This window comes from Mixophyes fleayi, chromosome 8 (genome assembly GCF_038048845.1).
Source record: "Mixophyes fleayi isolate aMixFle1 chromosome 8, aMixFle1.hap1, whole genome shotgun sequence".
NCBI classification, from domain to species: Eukaryota; Metazoa; Chordata; class Amphibia; order Anura; family Limnodynastidae; genus Mixophyes; species Mixophyes fleayi.
The window spans coordinates 15,227,995-15,247,751 of NC_134409.1; the positions used below are offsets into that span (position 1 = coordinate 15,227,995).

The following is a 19,757-nucleotide window of genomic DNA, read 5'->3' on the forward strand; positions in this document are numbered from 1 at the left end:
AAACATAATGTAGAATTTCTCACTACAGGTAAGATCTCGCAGCCTCGTATTAACCACGTCTCTCCCAGGTGGCAAAATTGTTATGGTTCAATCTCCCATATCTTAGGGAATTATGCCACCAATTCTCTAGGATGTAAGTTCAAACAGAAATGGTTCTTTGCAGAATTGTAAAAGGTTGAAGCTGACTTGGTGAATCATGGCTTAGTAGCTCACTTACCATCAAAGTTTTAGGCATTAGACCAATGGTGGACAACATAGTACACCTCAGGGGCCGTAGGGGTGGCCTTCTAACATTGAAAAGGGCCGCATATCACCCTTAATCTCACTAATAAGATAAAACAATACATTTAATCAAAGAAAGAGGCACCTATCTGTAATGGGTGGGGTATGATAAAAATATAATGCTAATTCTGACACCTGTCATGTCTCCAAAAAAAACCCAAAAGAATAGAAAATCGACTTGAAAATAATTACACTTACCTTGAAGATTGCGCTGGAGATCCCCCGAAGACAGCAGCATAACGCCAGGAAGGCTTTCCGATTGGAGAACTGACCGCCTCTGCTGCCTGACGTCATCGCGGCGTGCGTCAAGCAAAATTTAAAGTGGCAATGTGAGGTCCCCTAAGGTTAGGTGGTTAAACACTTAACCGAACATTGCCGCTTTAAATTTTTCTTGACAGACGTCACAATGACGTCAGGCAGCAGAGGCGGTCAGTTCTCCAATCAGAAATCTCTAGGGCTGTCTGTTGCCTATCACTACATTAGACCGTTGCAGTCTTATATATGGGGTGCGCTACTTGTTTTCAAATCTTGAGCCATGCACCCACTTTGTGGAATTCCCTCCCTCACACAATAAAACTTTCCTCTGGTCTTTAAACCTTCAGGCGTTCTCTGAAAACCCACCTCTTCAGGCAAGCTTATAATATTCCTCAACTACCTTGTCGGTTACCCTATTAGCACCCTTTACACAGTTCACACCCTGATACCCTGACCAACATTGTGTGTGACTGGATCATATAACCACTAAGCACCTTCTACCTTGGCAATCTGGCTGGACCGATATGCAACATGTAGCACTTACCCTCATGTATCGAACTCCCATTGTCCCCTAGATTGTAAGCTTGCGAGCAGGGCCCTCTTACCTCTCTGTCTGTCTGTATTACCCAGTAGTGTTTTATTACTATATAAATTGTAAAGCGCTACGGAATTTGCTGTCGCTATATAAATAAATGATAATGATGAATGGCAAAAAGTTATTATGCTCAAAGAATTCCCCTCTTCTATATATTGATATTAATTTGCATTTTCGTACAAAGTACTTGGTAAAGCAGAAAACATTTACTAATAGGCCTAGCAGCACTCTACCAGCAGGTTGTTTGTGTTTGATTTCACTGTAGTTTTTGCTGGTTGGACCATGCCAGTTCTTCAGTCAAGTATACAAGTTGCCAACATGCTGTCGAAGCAGCCATTTTGTGGGATGGACCAATAGTCACACTAGGGAAGGTATGCCTCACATCTAAGTGATGTCATCAGTTCTTAGTGAATTAATAGTCTGCATTCTTGTGAATATCGACTTGGTACACAAAATGGCTGCCCCACCGCACACAGGTGACAGGTACTCTGAAAGTTGTTGAGCAGCGTGTTGGCTCAGTGGTTACCATTTCTGTCTAACTGGGGGTCATGTGATTGATTCTTAACCATGGCCTTATTTGTGTGGAGTTTGTCTGTTCTCCCCATGTTCGTGTGGGTTTCCTCTGGGTGCTTCAGTTTCCTCCTACACTCCATAAACATACTGTCACGGAATAAATAATCTCTGAAGGTCTTACCTGCCGGTATTGGCGCTGCTAAACTCAAAGGCGCGGAGTCTAACATTCCTCCGGTCTTCACCAGGATCCCTGGCAAGGGAGTTTGGGGTTAGCTGCAAGAGACATGAAGGTTGCGGCCCTCCCATAGATATCAGCGGAGTGCTAGGTGAATTAGCGTAGTTGTGAGGTCCAAGGCCAATCTGTGCGGGAAGGGTCAGGAAGTAAGAGGTCAGAACCAGAAGATGAGTATAACCAAAGGGAGATTCAAAAGGAGAGTCAGGCAGAACCGGGTCGGAATCCAGGGAACTGACAAGGATGCTGGAGCATAGAAGTGACCTAGATACTCTGGCACCCTAATGGCGCCAGAGCCAGATATAAATAGAGGAAGAAGCTCTCTCATTGGTGGCAGTGGAATCGTTGGTCAGAACAGCTGACCGCCCATAGGAAGAGGCTGCTAACGTCTCCGTTGCCTGGTATGCGCCCCCACTGCCGAGTCGAAAACCGGAAGTAGCGTCCAGTTTCCTAGCAATGGGACGCGTGAGTGGGGGCAGAGAAGGCAGCCGTCCCTGGCACCTACTGTGCGTGCGGAGACGGCGCCTGACACATACTAGTAGGTTAATCGGCTACTGACAAAATTGACTTGTGTGTGTGCTTATTTTTGTGTAGGTGTGTGTGTGTTAGGGAATTCGGACTGTAAGCTCCAATAGGGCAGGGACTGACGTGAACTACAAATGTTTTCTGTACAGCGCTGCAGAATTGGTGGCGCTATATAAGTAAATGGTGATTTGGGCGTTGTATGACGAGCACACAATTGCTAATTTAGTGTTTAATAACTAATAGGACTTCTGCTGCTTTGGCGCTCGTATTAGAAGGTTTACTGGTGGGCCACATGTTCTGAAAGGTACATGACAAATGCCTCTTTTACCCAATTATTAAAACGGCCATAATGCCATAGGACTAATCACACTCTGAAAGCATTCAGTGATTGCCTTGTGTACCCAACTTCTCATATAGCTACTGGTTTCTAAAATCGTCCCTTAGAAATATTTGTCCCTGACAGTGTCCCTTAAGTATTGACATCTGGCGCCACTTTTCTCATGCTGTGTGCCATGCACGTGGGGCGGCTTATTAATGTCTTTAATACACTTGGAAATAGAATAACTTTGCTCTCTTTCAAACGGAACTGTGTGTAGTGTTTTATAAACAGGAACAATAACATGAACGAGCACTTTACAAGCAAAGAAGTTTTCAGTTGAATTCCGAGATCAAAGTAAAATGAAGTTTAGTTTCATTTCTCTTGATTTGCTAAACCAAAAATAACCCCATAAGATGGAAAAACTGCAATATCTAAGGATAGTAGCCGGTCTCGTTATACTTTATCTAAATATATTGTACAAATGACTGCAGTAGGTTTAAATTACCACTTAAAGATAGCGACGGGGTGTGGTTTCAAGATTATAAATCACATTCTGTTACATATTAATGATACAGAGAAATATGTATGAGTTCTATCAATCATTAGAGGGGTTATTAGAAGGTAATACAATAGGTCATAGGGTTAGATGTAAAATGTTCTGTCCTTGGGAATTACAGATGGTCCCGTGAAACCTTTTTGTTGGACATCATCATCATCATCATTTATTCATATAGCGCCACTGATTCTGCAGCGTTGTACAGAGAACTCACTCACATCAGTCCCTGCCCCATTGGAGCTTACAGTCTAAATTCCTTAACATACACCTACACAGACAGACAGAGAGAGACACTAGGGTCAATTTGATAGCAGCCAATTAACCTACTAATATGTTTTTGGATTTTGGGCGAAGAAACCGGAGCACCCGGAGGAAACCCACGCAAACACAGCGAGAACATACAAACTCCAAACAGATAAGGCCATGGTCGGGAATCAAACTCATGACCCCAGTGCTGTGAGGCAGAAGTGCTAACCACTAAGCCACTGTGCATACAATGCATGCAGCTAGGGCTGCTGGGTTTCACCAGGCCAGGGTTTCCAAAAGATTCTGGTCTGCCGGTTGTGCTGAGAAGCCATCTTTGCCACAAGATAGACCCTGGCTTTTCTATTGGTGAATGGCTGGTACTATACACCAGAGATTTGAAAACCATCTAGTAGGTATCCACCAATCAGAGTGCTGGGAGGCATATAGTGAGTATGACGTTGTCCCAGCACCTTCTCTCCAGCCCAATCTCCAGAGAGACAGCATAGGACCTGCAGTAAAGTATTTGGGTCTACATTTTATCACCATGAGAGGTCTGAGGGGGTTTATTATAAAGCTTCCAGAGATTTGGGGTTTGGAAGTCATAGCCACCCTTCATCTGGGGACTGCTATATATAACCACCAGAATTCTGTGTTCTGCATTACATTACCATGCAAGATCTGGGGCCAAATGTATCAAGCTGAGAGTTTCCGGAGGGTTTGAAAAGTGGAGACGTTGCCTATAGCAACCAATCAGATTCTAGCTGTTATTTTGTAGAATGTACTAAATTAATGATAACTAGAATTTGATTGGTTGCTATAGGCAACATCTTCACTTTTCAAACCCGCTGGCAACTTGCAGTTTGAAACAATTTACCCCCCTGTTACCGTCCTCATAGGGGGCTTGCATTAGATTAGTTCATAGTAGAAAAAACAACAGTATCATCTTGGTCACAACAAATTTTCACCATGGTCTCCTTAAGAAATAAACTTGATGTTGATTGAATCTATAGAAAGCTTCAGTTCTGAGAGTACTACAGAGCCTGGAACACTGGAGAGTACATGTAACCTAGCTGACAGCTGTGTAATACCTCCATCTGACAGAGTATTCCCCAGGCTCCGTCATGCTTTTCTGCCTTACAATAGCGTGCCATAATGTCATAGCACAATACCCTACAGTATACTATAATCTGCTGGGATGACCGAGTAGAGCTTGCAAACAGTATTATAGTAATTGCTATTTCAAGGAAGAGGTAGGAATACAGAGGATGTTTTAAGTATAGACATCTTTTTATTTGCCTAGGTGGCAGGGTCATAGAGATGATGTGTCCCTAGACATTGTGGGTGAATACGTCCCAAACTAACATTTCCGCAACCTGCATGCACCTACCTCTCTATCCATTTACCAATATCCATTATTTTACCTGTAAATAAATACTGCATGGCATAGACCAACTAACAATGACTAATTAAATAAGTAAACAAGAACGAAAATCTATTTTATGCTTCCTCCCTGAACAGTGCTGCCACAGACAAGTGCCTAGTTTGCCTATTTGCCTAATTTCCCTACGTGGTAAATACAGCCCTATTTCCAGGGGACTCAGGATTTAAATTCAGCATTCTAAAGGGCCTGATTCATTAAGAAAAGGAAAGCAAAAAAAGGGAGTAACTTTGCATCTTGGCAAAACCATGTTGCATTGGAGGGGGAGGTATATTTTAAATGTGGGGACAGATTTATAGTTGGGGTAGGGCATGCATTAGATCAACTTTACAATTCAGTGTGCAAATAAAGCTATCAAGTGTTTGTGTGCTACATAAAAAAACAGCCAGTATTTATCTTATGTGCAAAATAATAAATTAATTTACACCTCTTGCATTGCAACATGGTTTTGCCAAGGTGCAAAGTTACTCCTTTTTTTGCTTTACTTTCATTAATGAATCAGGCCCTATATGGCTATTTCTCAGGATTACATAGTTCAGAGTCCCATATTCTATTTTCTTAAGGTATGTTTGCCTAGGGTATGATCACCATCTCATGTTCATCCATGTGTGACCTGTATTGAAGTGGGCGATGAAAGAATAACCTGTAGCAGATCATTTAAATGTCACAGCAGCAAGATTTTTTTCAGGGAGCAGCGAATGAGCTGATCTTGTAGGAGCCAATAAAGTGTCTACCCTGGTGATTATGTTAATGAGGACAGGGCTGCATGTTACAGGGGCAGTGACATGATGTGAGGAGGGGAATGGAGGCAGCAGGAGGTCACAGACTGAAAGTTATATAGTGGAAGGAGCAGGGTCCTCCAGCAGCACAGAGTATATCAGGATATTAGTGATGTGTTAGTGTGGACAAGGCTACATGTGACAGGGGCAGTGACATGATGTGAGGAGGGGAATGAAGGCAGCAGGAGGTCACAGAGTGAGAGTTATATAGTGGAAGGAGCAGGGTCCTCCAGCAGCACAGAGTATATCAGGATATTATTGATGTGTTAGTGAGGACAGGGCTGCATGTGACAGGGGCAGTGACATGATGTGAGGAGGGGAATGGAGGCAGCAGGAGGTCACAGACTGAGAGTTATATAGTGGAAGGAGCAGGGTCATCCAGCAGCACAGAGTATATCAGGATATTAGTGATGTGTTAGTGTGGACAAGGCTACATGTGACAGGGGCAGTGACATGATGTGAGGAGGGGAATGGAGGCAGCAGGAAGCCACAGACTGAGTTATAATGTGGAAGGACAACAGAACTATGTAGGGTGTGAGGGATACAACTTCTATGTGGCGAAGGTGAAGAGGGCCCAGTATTGCAATGCTCCCACCCCACCACTCTCTCAGACCCTTGCACCTCTATATGAGGTTCATAAATCTAACCTACTGCTGTTATGCTCATTCTGTTCTACAATAACTGACAGCTATTAGATTCTCCAAGTTGTTTTCAAAAAGGAAATATCTGTTGCATTCACCTATAACAGTATTTTTCTTCATCCCTTTGAGACTGTACAATCTGTGGCTAATTATTCATGACATAGCACTACAGTACAACGAGCAGCTAGTCACAATCTATTGTTATATTGTGTCACTATTATCAGATGTTAACAGGTAACAGTAAAGATAGATGAGCAGGTGCTACCTTGGATGAGAAAGCCGTCTGCTATTTCCAAGACAATTTCTTTTCCTTGCACAGAGTAACATTAGACACCGTAGACTGGAGTAAAGGCACAAACTGACATTTCTATCTTTCTCCCTTGAAAAGTAAAATTATTTGTTTGCCTTTTGTTTCCACCTTTGCCTCTAACCTTTTGGTTTGGAAGATTCTATTGTGTAATAGTCTTTTTTGATCATTGCTGTTTTCACCACTGATTTCTGTCACTAATATCACTCTCTAGGCTATCCTGATATGTCTACTATTGCTGGTGTCAACATGCATTGCCATCTCCCTTCATGAAGCAGACTCCCATTCTTTGTTTTTTTGGTTTTTGTAGCTATAATTAACTGAATATCTTTTCCAGAAGAAAATCTTCTACAGCACCTGACAGAGGAGTAAGAAGCCACAAGAGACAAAGAAAGAAAAGCTAGTAGAAGAAATCTTTTAAAAATAGCCTTAGACTTATTTAATAATAAATTCTAATGTTTTAGTAATAGGAAATTGCATGCAAGTAAAGTAAAAAAACTGAAAACAAATATATTAAAATTCATAACTGTTGTGTTTAGTGTCCAAGGGCCTGAGTCATTAAGGAGAGCAAAGCAAACAAAAGGAGTAACTTTGCACCTTGGCAAAACCATGTTGCATATGAGGGGGAGGCAAATTTAAAATGTGGGGAGAGATGTCCTAGATCAGTGATGGCTAACCTGTGACACTCCAGGTGTTGTAAAACTACAAGCCCCAGCATGCTTTGCCAGCTATCAGCTAGCTATCTACTGGCAAAGCATGCTGGAGCTTGTAGTTTCACAACACCTGGAGTGTCACAGATTAGCCATCACTGTCCTAGATCAACTCTAAATTTCAGTGTAAAAATAAAGCTATTGAGTATTTGTCTGCTACATGAAAAAACAGCCAATATTTAACTTATGTGCAAAATAATAAATTCATTTGTACCCTTTGCATTGCAACATGGTTTGTCCAGGATCAAATGTACACCTTTTTTTTTTGCCTTGCTCTCCTTAATGACTCAGGCCTCAGGTAAGCATGATCCAATTTCCTTAAGAGGGTAAAAATATTTTTTCTGACCCCATAGAAAAACAGACAATTCCCAAAATGTACAAATTATATTGTGTTGGTACTGCCAGTAGCACCGTAAATGCTTGGATATATGTTCCCAAATCCATGTTACTGGATGCGAGCGATAGAATGACTGCAGCCCAGTAATTAATGACTTGGTGCGAGAGTCTTTGCCAGTTAATCTCGGGTACACACTCCAACAGTTAATGTGGGCAAGTACCACGCGGGTACCTGGTAACTTGACACGAACCATCGCGGATTGACTCTTTTAGATGGCTAGTTCCTTAAGTGAGCTCCTATGATAGTTCTTCCTGGTGTGATGGCTGGACTTGCTTGAGTTAAACAGATGATACCTCCATGGCAAACGTCCAGGTACGCCAAACATGGTGCCATAGCATTGGTCTCATGGATTTCTTTTCCACTATAAAGAGACCACGAGGCTAAGCCATGGTTTGTCCAATCAGAGCCTTTCAACCTTATAAGATGGTTCTAATTGAACTTTTGGAGAATTATGGGAACTTTTATGCCAACAATGTTGGGTTTCTCTTACAGCGGGGCACACTGAGCATAAGACCCCCTCAGTTCAATGACTTAATGGAAGATCTGGGGAGGGACACACTGTAAAGCTTCCACATACGTTTATTGGCCTGTGCATACATGTAGTTATTTACCAGTAGGTAACAAAGGTGCCCCCTCAACATCTTGGACTGACAACTACTCTAACATTTGTGGCTAATGAGGTGCAAATCCTGTTATTCAGTAACTGAATTGAATGACCGAACTTCCACACAAGGCCACATGCGTGACAAGCTGCAGATTACACAGGATCCCAATAACTCACATTCTAACAATACAGCAAAGGGGGAGCACAGTCAGGATATAAGTAGAATATCTTTAGAGATATGCAGAAAGGTGCAGCTCCAGCTAGTCCTTGGCAAATGCATAAAAATATGTTTTACCAAATATATTGTGGTTAAAACAGATACAACTCCAAAACTGAATATACTTTAGATAGCAATGATTATTAAGAGAACTTCACTCTAACACATAATTTCTTACAAGACTTACTTAATCTGTGTTGACTTCCAGTAACGAATGTAACAAAGCCACAAAAGGTATAAAGCACTATAAACATAGTAAAAGTGGAGTTATCCATTGATTTATAAACAAAAGTACTTTCACAGTAATAAGGGTTTTTGCCCTTAAAGAGGACATCTTGGGGGTAAATTTAACAAGCTGTGGGTTTGAAGAATTGGAGGTGTTGCCTATAGCAACCAATCACATTCTAGCTGTCATTTTTGTAGAATGTACTAAATAAATGATAACTAGGGGCCTGATTCATTAAGGATCTTAACTTGAGAAACTTCTTATTTCAGTCTCCTGGACAAAACCATGTTACAATGCAAGGGGTGCAAATGAGTGTTCCGTTTTGCACATAAGTTAAATACTGACTGTGTTTCCATGTAGCACACTTGATACCTTGAACTTGATAGCTTATTTGTACACTGAAATTTAAAGTTTATATTTGTGTGCTAAATGAAAAAACAGGCAGTATGTAACTTATGTGCAAAACAGAAAACTAATTTGCACCCCTTGTATTGTTACATGGTTTTGTCCAGGAGACTGAAATAAGAAGTTTCTCAAGTTAAGATCCTTAATAAGTCAGGCCCTAGAATCTGATTGGTTGCTATAGGCAACAACTCCACTTTTTCAAACCCAAAGCTTGATAAATTTACTCCCTAGACACCACTGTTTCCTGTAACTAAATCTGAGGTTGCAGAGATTACATTCTGCAGTCTTTAGTCCTTATATTTATACGTTTCGATTCAATCTTTAATAAATATGTATATTCCAAAACAAGTTGCTTTTAGAAGGCATTTCCTATTATAAACACATGAATTGCGGCAGACGCCTATTGCACGTCCTATTTTCTCCCATAACTAGTCCATGTTTTGCTTATTGACACTAACAGGTCAGTCCACTGACCGGCCCCAGAGCCAAACAGTTACACACCACTAAACAAACTTAATAAGTTGACCCCAGTGCACCGAGAAAGAAAGAAAAAGAAACATCGCTGCTTTCATCATTTTTTTTGCCGTGGCTTTGATAGCAGAAGCATTTAATAACAAAATAAAATAAAAGATTTTTGTACCTTCGCAGAATTTTATTCCGTCTCCCGTGTATCCGCTAGCGCAGTAACACCCCCGTATCCCTTTCTCCACTTTGCACTCAGCGTTTTCATGACACTGCAGTTGACATTGCTGACCCTTGTCCAGCAATATAAATATACACACTGCAAAAAACATCACATAATGAGATATAATGTACTAAGAAAAAGATTAATAAAACGCTAGATGGAAGCTCAGAATTACATATATACTGTATGTGCGTATAGCACAGAGAGACATCACGGACATTCTATGCTATATGAAGTGTGTATTATTCTGAGAATTCCTACCTGTTTTTCTGTATAGCTGTACGCTTATATGTTTATTTTTATTACTGCAGGAAAAATATTTTCTGGCCTTAATGGTTATTTACAAATTAACTGCTCTATATTGACATACAGTATCTATCTATCTTAGATAATCATGTTTGACTTTAGGTAAAAAATAAATCAATGACACTGTTAAGTGTTGATTATAATACTTGGTGGCTATTACCTTTTCCCTTCTTTTAATCCTACCCCAAGGGGGTTTAAATTACACAATACCCTCAGTTCAGACCCCAAATATTAAAGCTATGGTTAATCTAATGTGTAAATGTTCAGACATAACCTTAACGGCTATTGTTTTGCATATTATCTTGTTGATATTGATAATATTCACACTTATAATATCATCTATAACACATAGCATAACAAAAATGGTATAATATATAAAGGTTCCGACTCACTATAAAATATGTAGATATATACAGAACAACGTGTAAATGACAGACTGTCTTCCAACACTAGTATAACATTTGCATTCTGTTTCTGTTAAAGACTCCAAAATGTTTAATGTGGACATACAAAATAAAACACGAAGGCTTCAGCATTGCACAGTGTCGATTTCAAACTTACAAAAATACAGATTCCAGGATTCCTTACCTATGAAATAGAAAAGTTTCATTGGAGGTGGCCGATTAGTTCTCTAGCGCTGAGAGAGTAGGTGCAAGTGGCTCTGGTGTTCCCAGTCCTGTGACGCAGATGATTTCCTCTTCAGATTTTCCTGTTTCTTTGTTTACTTAGGACTTCTACTTCCTACACTTTCATCAACTCATTTGTAGCCTTCTACAATCTTTGTTAACTTAAGCATAAGTTGCTGCCTTTTGGCTGCTGATTTCGTGTTGTACTCTTGAAGATTGTTTTATCGGACAGATAAAGTTTTATTCATTTGAAGGAATTTAATTTTTAATAATGTGTTAGTGGCCGGGGGGGTTTATGGTTCCTGAGCTGAAGGGAGTAGGCATGATCCATGATGTCACTCCTTTTGTCTTACTGATCTTGAGAAAGATCTACTAAGAATACTTTAACTGTTGTGTCTATAATGGGCTGGAAAACATTGCTCTGAGAACCAGTAACACTTCCTGGAACAAGAATTTGGCACACAAAATGTTTTTTTGGATGGCAGGGAATCTCCTGATGTACTAATAATTAGTGATACATTTCCATATTTCACGGTTTCACATTTTGTTCTCTGTTTGAGGTCTGATATGTGGACGGAAATGAAAAAATTCAACCCAAAACTAAGATATAAATATGTCATGGCTGCTCTGTGCTCAACTTGATGCCTCTATGCAAACTGCACATCCCAAGAGGAGAGGAATTGTTGAAATCTTAGCCTGCTTATAACAATCTAATGGTTAAAGTATTACCATTTAATTATTATTACCATTTATTTATATAGCGCCACTAATTCCGCAGCGTTGTACAGAGAACTCACTCACATCAGTCCCTGCCCCATTGGAGCTTACAGTCTAAATTCCCTAACATACACAGAGAGAGAGAGAGAGAGACTATGGTCAATTTTTATAGCAGCCAATTAACCTACCAGTATGTTTTAGGAACGCTGGAGGAAACCAGAGCACCCGGAAAAAAAACCATGCAAACACAGAGAGAACATACAAACTCCTCACAGATAAGGCCATGGTTGGAAATTGAACTCATGAACCCAGTTCTGTGAGGCAGAAGTTCTGTGAGGCAGAAGTGCTAACCACTTAGCCACCATGCTGCCCATACAAAGTACAAAGCAAATCAGTGTGCCATAGGCACAGCTAGTGCAGGGCTGTTACTGAGCAGGATGGATAAGATTTAGGTGATGTCCAGGACCCAAATGCTCTTTGCACGCTAGGCTTAGGGAACTCTGTGCTTTTACAGTTTGTGTCTGTGCCTCAGGTATGTATAACTTATGCTTATGTGCAGGAAAATAACATTTAAGCAGAGGCAAAACACAATATCGCCGGACACCTTAGCAAACTTTGCCGGTTCACCCACCAGAAGCAAAAAGGAGCTTCACTGCACGTGTGTTGGGCCCAGACACCCCCACCGCCCACCTGGCCTCACCCCTTGTAGCTATCAAAGCTCTTCCACTACATAAAAGAGCAGCATTGTTCTCCTTGTAGTCAGGAAGTAAGAAGTGCAACTGCTAATTGTTTCCCCCTATACCTCTAAACAACATATTTCAAGGAACACTAAAACTAGAATACAACTAGACCTCTGAAAGATATACTGATAGCATTCGGAAATATATATGTAACATTTTTTGGCGCTTCTAAGAAATGAAGATATCTGAGATACAGTTGTGATATATTCTTTCTACAAACATCAGAAATCCTGTTAGTAATCCCACTGAATCACGCTGCTGACAAATTCTTTTTGTCTGAAGTGGCTGATGAAAAAAGAACAATAGGTTGTTCTGAAGTGTTCAACAAATATAAATGCATTGCTGAACAGCGCAAACTCCAACAAGACACACACACACCACTTTTGTTAGTAGCTATTTTATATAAGTCAGAAGCTAACTTGTTTTTGTGTTCTTCAAATTAAACACATAGTTACCTACTCTCCCAGAATGTCCAGGAGACTCCCAAATTTCTGGCAGTCCTCCTGGACTCCCGGGAGAGGAGGGCAACCTCCCGGATTCTGGTCCTTCATTAGTTAAGTAGCTGGGGCGGGGCTTATGACAGGAGTCATTACCGAATTATCACACATTACTGTGTGATGCTGCCCGAGAGACGAGAGAGAGAGAGAGAGATAGAGAGTGAGAAGGAAAAAAAGAGGGATAAGGAGAGGAAGAAAGAAAGAAAGAATTAAAGAGGGATAAGCATTAAAAAAGTTATTTTATCGTTTACCAATAATAATTGTCTATGCGATTTGCATGGTTCCAACTCACAAAGCGATTTATTAGCAGAAGCAAAAGAATAACAATTACATAAACAAGTACAGCCGATACATACGCCACATTCCGCTGGATCCAGCTTACAGTCATTCATGAAATCTGTATTCAAAGAGACTGTATGCTGGTTCCAGAGAGCAATATATATACATTTGGTGTTACAGTAAATACAGTACAGATGACTTGGCATGTTTCCATAGGTTCAGGCTCCAGGACAGTCCAGTATAATGTAGTTCATAGGTCAGTTCAAACGACACCCTCCTAGGATGGGGGTCAGCTCTCCAATCAAATGCATACTAATCTTCCCGCTGAAAGCTAGTTCAAACAAGTCTATTTACATTATACACACAATACCATTCTGATCACTAATTCCCTATATTCCATAACTAGCATACACGAGGTGCGATCTTATAGCAGGATGGAACCGAATCACGACAGATAAATAGGGGATTAGAATGACACCAAACATGATATGTTTCCTGTAACCTGAACCTTAGATCCCAATAAAGTGCTTCTTCTTACCATTATCATATATAACTATAAATTCAATAACATTTGTTCATAAACGTCTGTGGGTTGGAACTATTATATAAAAATTAACTATGTACAAGTGAATGTGTAAGTGTAAGTGTATGCGTGCGTTATTTATCGTGCTATTGCGTTATGACACGTGGCGAACTGATCGCAATCGCACGGTAAAACAATATCAATCAATGTACTTTCTTTCATCCAATTATTCGACTTTGACAGGATAGCAAAAGAGAGAAAGAGAGAGAGAGAAAAAGAAAGATACAGAGTGTTTGGGGGAGAGAGAGAGAAAGGGAGAGAGAGAAAGATAGAAATATATAATGGAATAGAGTAAGAAAGAGAGACACAGAGAGATAGAAAGAAAAATACAGAGCGAGAGGGAGAGCCATACAGAGAGAGAGAGAGAGAGAGAGAGAGAGAGAGAGCGATTGAGAAGAAAAGGCAGTGGGAGATGGAGAGAGAGAGAGATATATAGAGAGGGACAGAGACATACAGAGAATGATGAAATATAGAGTGAAAGTCAGAGAGGTAGAGAGATACAGAGAGAGATAGAGAGTGAATATAGAGCTAGGGAGACAGAAAGATATGGAGGGAGAGAGAGACACAAAGAGAGAGAATGAGTGATGGTCTCCCGATATAGGGCTTCACAACTGAAAGATACCTTTAAGTTAGGGATGTGCACCGGCCACTTTTGGTGTCTCGTGTTTTGTGTTTTGGATTCGGATTTGCTTGAGGTTTTGGGTTTGGATTTGTTTCGCAAAACACCTGACGAAAGGTTTTGGTTCGGATTTAAGGTTTTGGATTCGGATTTATTTTGGAAAAAACATAAAAAGTGTTAAAATCAAGTTTTTGGGTTTATTTTCACTCCTACGCTATTATTAACCTCAATAACATTCAATAAGAATCATTTCCACTAATTCCCAGTCTATTCTGCAGAATCAGTGAACTTTGTAATATTGCAGTACCAATGGACTTATACTGCATGAGATCCGACAGCGGGATTATGACTCAGAGCCTCGGTTTCAGTGCTGCAATTGGCGGGAATACCCGGATCTGTCTCGGATCGGCAACGTTCGGGTGGGCTCGGATTTCAGATATCCGAGCCCGCTCATCTCTACTTTAAGTTAAAAAAAAAATGTTTTTTGCAACATCCAACTTTTCCATGTGCTGGGAATGTTAGATGGGGAGAGAATGAGGAGAGATGGGGGATTACCTTCTATACCACTCCTTTGTGGGAGCAGTATAGAAGATAATCTCTAATATCTTTTCTATATTTCATTCAATGGATACAATGCTTCTTGTATAATATACAAAATGTTTAGGGAATGTGACTCAATTAAAATCTCTTCATCTTAAGCTAGTCAGGTACTATGTTATAAAAAGAAATCGCTATAATAACAAGTCTCCAGAGATGAAACAGAGAGTGTGCATTTGTCTGGTGTATATTATATATTACCCTACGCCCAAAATCAGGATTAGGTTCGCACTACTCTCAACAATCCAATATTAAAAACTAACCCATCCAATTTTTTTTATTAATGAATGTGTCGGTGAAGCATATAATTTGTATAACATGATTTATAACAACTTTTAAATTTACCAATTTATTGAAACAATCAATTATCTGATCACAAAGTTAAAACTAATTAAAAGCAAGAACAGTTGGTAACTCTTTAATATATTGAATTGCTGATGGTGATATTTTTAGCAGCAAAAGTAATCAATGTTACAAGCCGTAAATATGTTATTACATTATTATAAGTGTGGTTGCGCTGGGATAATTTACTTAGAGAAAGAAATTTACAAGGCACAATAGGATCGAAGTAAAATCTTTGCTTGGTGGCGCTGTGCACCTTGATTGGCGCAGGTGGTGCGATAGTTCCACCAATGCCTGTGGGCGTGGAAAGCAGGATGGCAATGTTTGCAGAGTAGCAGAACTTTGCACCAATGAGAGTGATGTGTTTCTTGCTCAAGGGCTAGATTTACTAAACTGCGGGTTTGAAAAAATTAGAGATGTTGCCTATAGCAACCAATCAGATTCTAGCCTTCACTTATTTAGTACATTCTACAGAATGACAGCTAGAATCTGATTGGTTGCTATAGGAAACATTTCCATAAATACCCCTCAGTGTGATATAGACATAACAGTGAGCCTTGTATTGCAAGATTTCATTTGGTAGGCAGCGATTAATTAAATGCAATTAAGAGGTAGAGGGGATGTATTTTAAAAGACACCCCTTGTGTTGCATAAGGGAGCACCTCTATTTCCACTCCGTAAAGGAACGTGGCTTCTGAAAAAATGCTTCAAAAAGACAAAAGTGCCACCTGTGAATATTGCAGTCCTTACGCACATCTCCGATTAATTTAAGCCATAAATGGAACTTAACCAAGCAGTATTTTAGGAGAAAAAGTGAAACATTGATAGGAGGTTGGACTTCGATGTGACGTTTACACTTTTTGATCCTTTCCAAACATAGATGTAGGTCTGAGGTGTCTTCTGAGAGTAAGGACCTGATTCAAGTCTGCAAGCAGTTGAGTGTATAAAAAGAACAAAGAACTTATGAGTATTTCGGCCCATATTCAAATTAATGTGGATCTCAAGATACGTTTTTTGATTTTAATCTGGGTGGAAGTGCGTAGTAACGTTAAGTCAATGTTAGTTGACTTACAGAGATACATGGACCATAACAACTGTTAACAACAGTACAGTAATTTAAAAAATATTTGGTTTGGGTTTGAAGTTACCATAGGTTAAAACATGGGCAGACTAGATGGGCCAAGCTGTTCTTATCTGCTGTCAAATTCTATGTTTCTATATTTGTATGTTACTTCATCCTGCACTACTGTGAGGCTTTTTATCTCATTCAATCATAGTGTTAGGTCAACGGAATTACACTGATAATATCAGCTTATGGGATTCTAACGTAGCATATTTATAGCTTGTAAGATTGATTACATTTGTTGTTGATAATATTATAGTCAGATATTATGACAATATATTAAAAGGACCCCCACAGTTTTTTTTAATTGTCTTTCACATTTGTGATGTTTGCGTGTGATCGGGTAATTGACTGTTTTAATAAATTGATAACATGATATATAAATCCTGGAATGCTGATTATACGCTTCTTCTGACACATTGAGATTCCTGTGTAAACCTTGGATTGTTTCATTATTTATATTGTTATTTTGAGAGTACTGGGTGTAATAGTGATATTGCATTGGTACATGCTCTATGCTATATGTGCTATATACAACTCTTCCTAGTTTTTGAAAAGGGGTGTCTGATTTTTCTGCAAGAACACTGCAGATACATCCCTCTGCAGGACAACAGACGCAATTAAATGAATGCTAAAAAAATAAATATAATGCCAACTACAAAATCAGAATAATAGTTGACCATTTTAAATCCCCTGATCTCCCTTTTTCCAGAATTTCCGCTGTACAGTAGTTTTTTCTTCTTATTCATTACTGTACTTTCACCGCAGTGTTATACAATGCAAAATTTCCAGTATACCAGAACTAGCATATACAGGACTGGATATGCACACTGATTGGTGGATGGAGCTTGATATTCACCAATCAGAGCAGTGGAAGGTTTCCACACTCTGATTGGTGAATGGCTGGAACTATCTACGAATCAGAGTGCAGGAGGGGCCGGGGCTCTGTTAAATCCACCCTCACCCCCCATAAAAAAGTCTAGATTCACCCCTAGTAGGAATAATCCGGCTGCTACAATGAACCTCTGTGCCAGTTTGCACTTGTCTTTCTCCCTTTAGTTTACTTATTTTCATACTTTTCTCAGTTTTCTTTCTTTTCCCTGGTTCCTCCTGAAAAGTATGGGTGTTTTACTGTATATATTTCTTCCCAATGCTCAACATTTGAGACATAATTTTTAGATTTTCTACAAAGAGATCCTTATAAAGCAACTGATTGTGCGACTTTGGCCAGCAGTCTTCATGGTCATCTGAATCTTTATTGGATCGCTGTAACTATCCAGATCACCAGCAGATTCTGTTCACATTGTGAATGCAAATATACACAACAAGTTGACCTCATTCAGGGCCTGATTCATCATGGGACATAAGTCCTTTTATGTGCTGTATTTTGCATAAAATTGCTCTGCGCATCCGCCAGAACGAGACGTACGTCAGTGAACGCTACTGCATGCGATTCCAGTGGCACAACCGACTGCCTACGATTTAAAGGGCAGAATGGGGATGGGAAGGAAAGAACTAACGAGGCCATGTACAGTAAGGGCATCTCTTAGATACGGGTTTATTTTCTTGCCGACTGATAGTGATAACTGATAAGTATGGGTCCCACAAAATCTATTTGCAAGTCAGAAAAACTGTAAAAGTGTATTTTAAATACAGTACGCACTAAGAACATCATAATTTATGTATTGCATAAAAAAGAAAAAAGAAGAACATTTTTCCCCCTTAGACTCCCTGAAATAGGAGTGATCTCCCTCACTCCCTGAAGAGTCTGGCATTCTCCCTGATGCTGAGCCAGTACAAGACGTGGTTGGCTTCACCATCTGTGGCATAATGACACAGTTCAAAAATTGTGTCCTATGTCCATGTATTGATGCCTATGAAGGTGGCCATTTTCATGGAGACCAAGATTTAATCAATGACTGACAGGTAAGACAACATGACTTCAGTAGTGGAGACAGAAATGTAAAAGACACTTCAGTCTCTAGAGATTCATCAGCTGCTTTTCTTTAACGCATAGTTGCCTACTCTCCCGGAATGTCCGGGAGACTCCCACATTTATGGGAGACCTCCCGGGAGAGCAGGGCAACCTCCCGGTTCTTGCCCCCATGATAGATAAGTGGCAGGGAGGCTTATTGACTCAAATATTGCGTCATCTTAGTCCCGCCTCCTGCTGTAATTGGACAGAAGTGTGACAATCGTTTAAGGGGGCGGTGCTAAAATGATGTAATTCGGAAAGCACCGCCCCCGCACGCCCACCTCCCTCAGGATCTCCCTGAAGCTAACGAGGAAAAGTTGGCAAGTATGTTTTTATTTATACTTGCCAACTTCAGAAAGTTGACGTCCGGGAGATGCCCGGGGGAGGTGGACCTGTCGGGAGCGGGGCTAGGCAGATCACGTTTGCCTGATTCCCTGAGAATCGCGTCATTATGGCTCTAATGCTTTCCGCTTCACTAGGAAGTGGGCAGATGCGGGAGACTGCCCTACTCTCCGGAGAGTCCAGGAGACCTACTTGGAATTCGGCAGTCTCCCAGATATTCCGGGAGAGTTGGCAAGTAAGTTTTTATTAGTGATTACATTTTTAAGTTAGGTAACAGAAGCGCCATATAGATGCATAGTGGAATTTATTGGAAATAATTGGTGAATAAAATTTTGTAAGCAGAATGAGAAATATTTAAGGATGGAAGGTGCTCTGTACCTTACACCCCTTTAGATGTAAGCCAGATTTTTTTCATTTGTGCTCTGAAACATTAATACAATTTCATTAAATAACAAAACATAATTAGTCTATAAATTTGAAACGAGAATAACACAAAAGCTACGGTCTTCCAGTTGGCTTATTTCGTAAATATTTTTGAAAGCTGTGAAACACTTTAAACACATCAGCTTTGTTTTCTCAACAAGAATTTCTTCATTCCCATTGTTTACCAGTAAGGCAAGCGGCGTTAATAAAACAGTGATAATAAGGAAGCAGCTTTACATTACGGTTCACTATTGTGTTGATAAATCTCCAGCCATTTACTGTAACAGGTTAGTGGCTGTCACAGTGTAAACAGAAATGTAACACAAACAAAGAGAACAACACAGCTAGTTTGGCACTGAAATGATTTACTGATGATGGTCTTTCAGGATTGCAGACTACGGGGGTCAGGTTCAGCGTAAGTGTAAATTGTACGTTACTTTGTAGTCCAAGCCACACATATCTTAAGACACATGTGACTTTGGAAGAGAACACAGAACACATACAATCATCATGAGTTCAATTCCCAACCATGGCCTTATCTGTGTGGAGTTTGTATGTTCTCCCCGTGTTTGCGTGGGTTTCCTCTGGGTGCTCCGGTTTCCTCCCACACGCCAAAAACATACTGGTAGGTTAATTGGCTGCTATCAAAATTGACC

General features: G+C 40.1%; 1 protein-coding gene and 1 long non-coding RNA gene across 2 annotated transcripts in view; both read right to left on the reverse strand.

Moving 5' to 3' along the window:
• Positions 1-11,086, reverse strand: part of ADGRL4 (adhesion G protein-coupled receptor L4) — a 113,919-nt gene extending 102,833 nt beyond the window's left edge. The window contains exons 1-2 of the mRNA XM_075181967.1: positions 10,827-11,086; positions 9,888-10,028 (exon numbers count right to left, since the gene is read on the reverse strand). Of these exons, the coding sequence (XP_075038068.1) occupies positions 9,888-10,028; positions 10,827-10,848 (163 nt within the window). The 5' untranslated portion in view covers positions 10,849-11,086. The remainder of the gene's footprint in view (positions 1-9,887; positions 10,029-10,826) is intronic.
• Positions 1-19,757, reverse strand: part of LOC142100007 (uncharacterized) — a 656,382-nt gene that overhangs the window by 343,743 nt on the left and 292,882 nt on the right. The window lies entirely within an intron of this gene.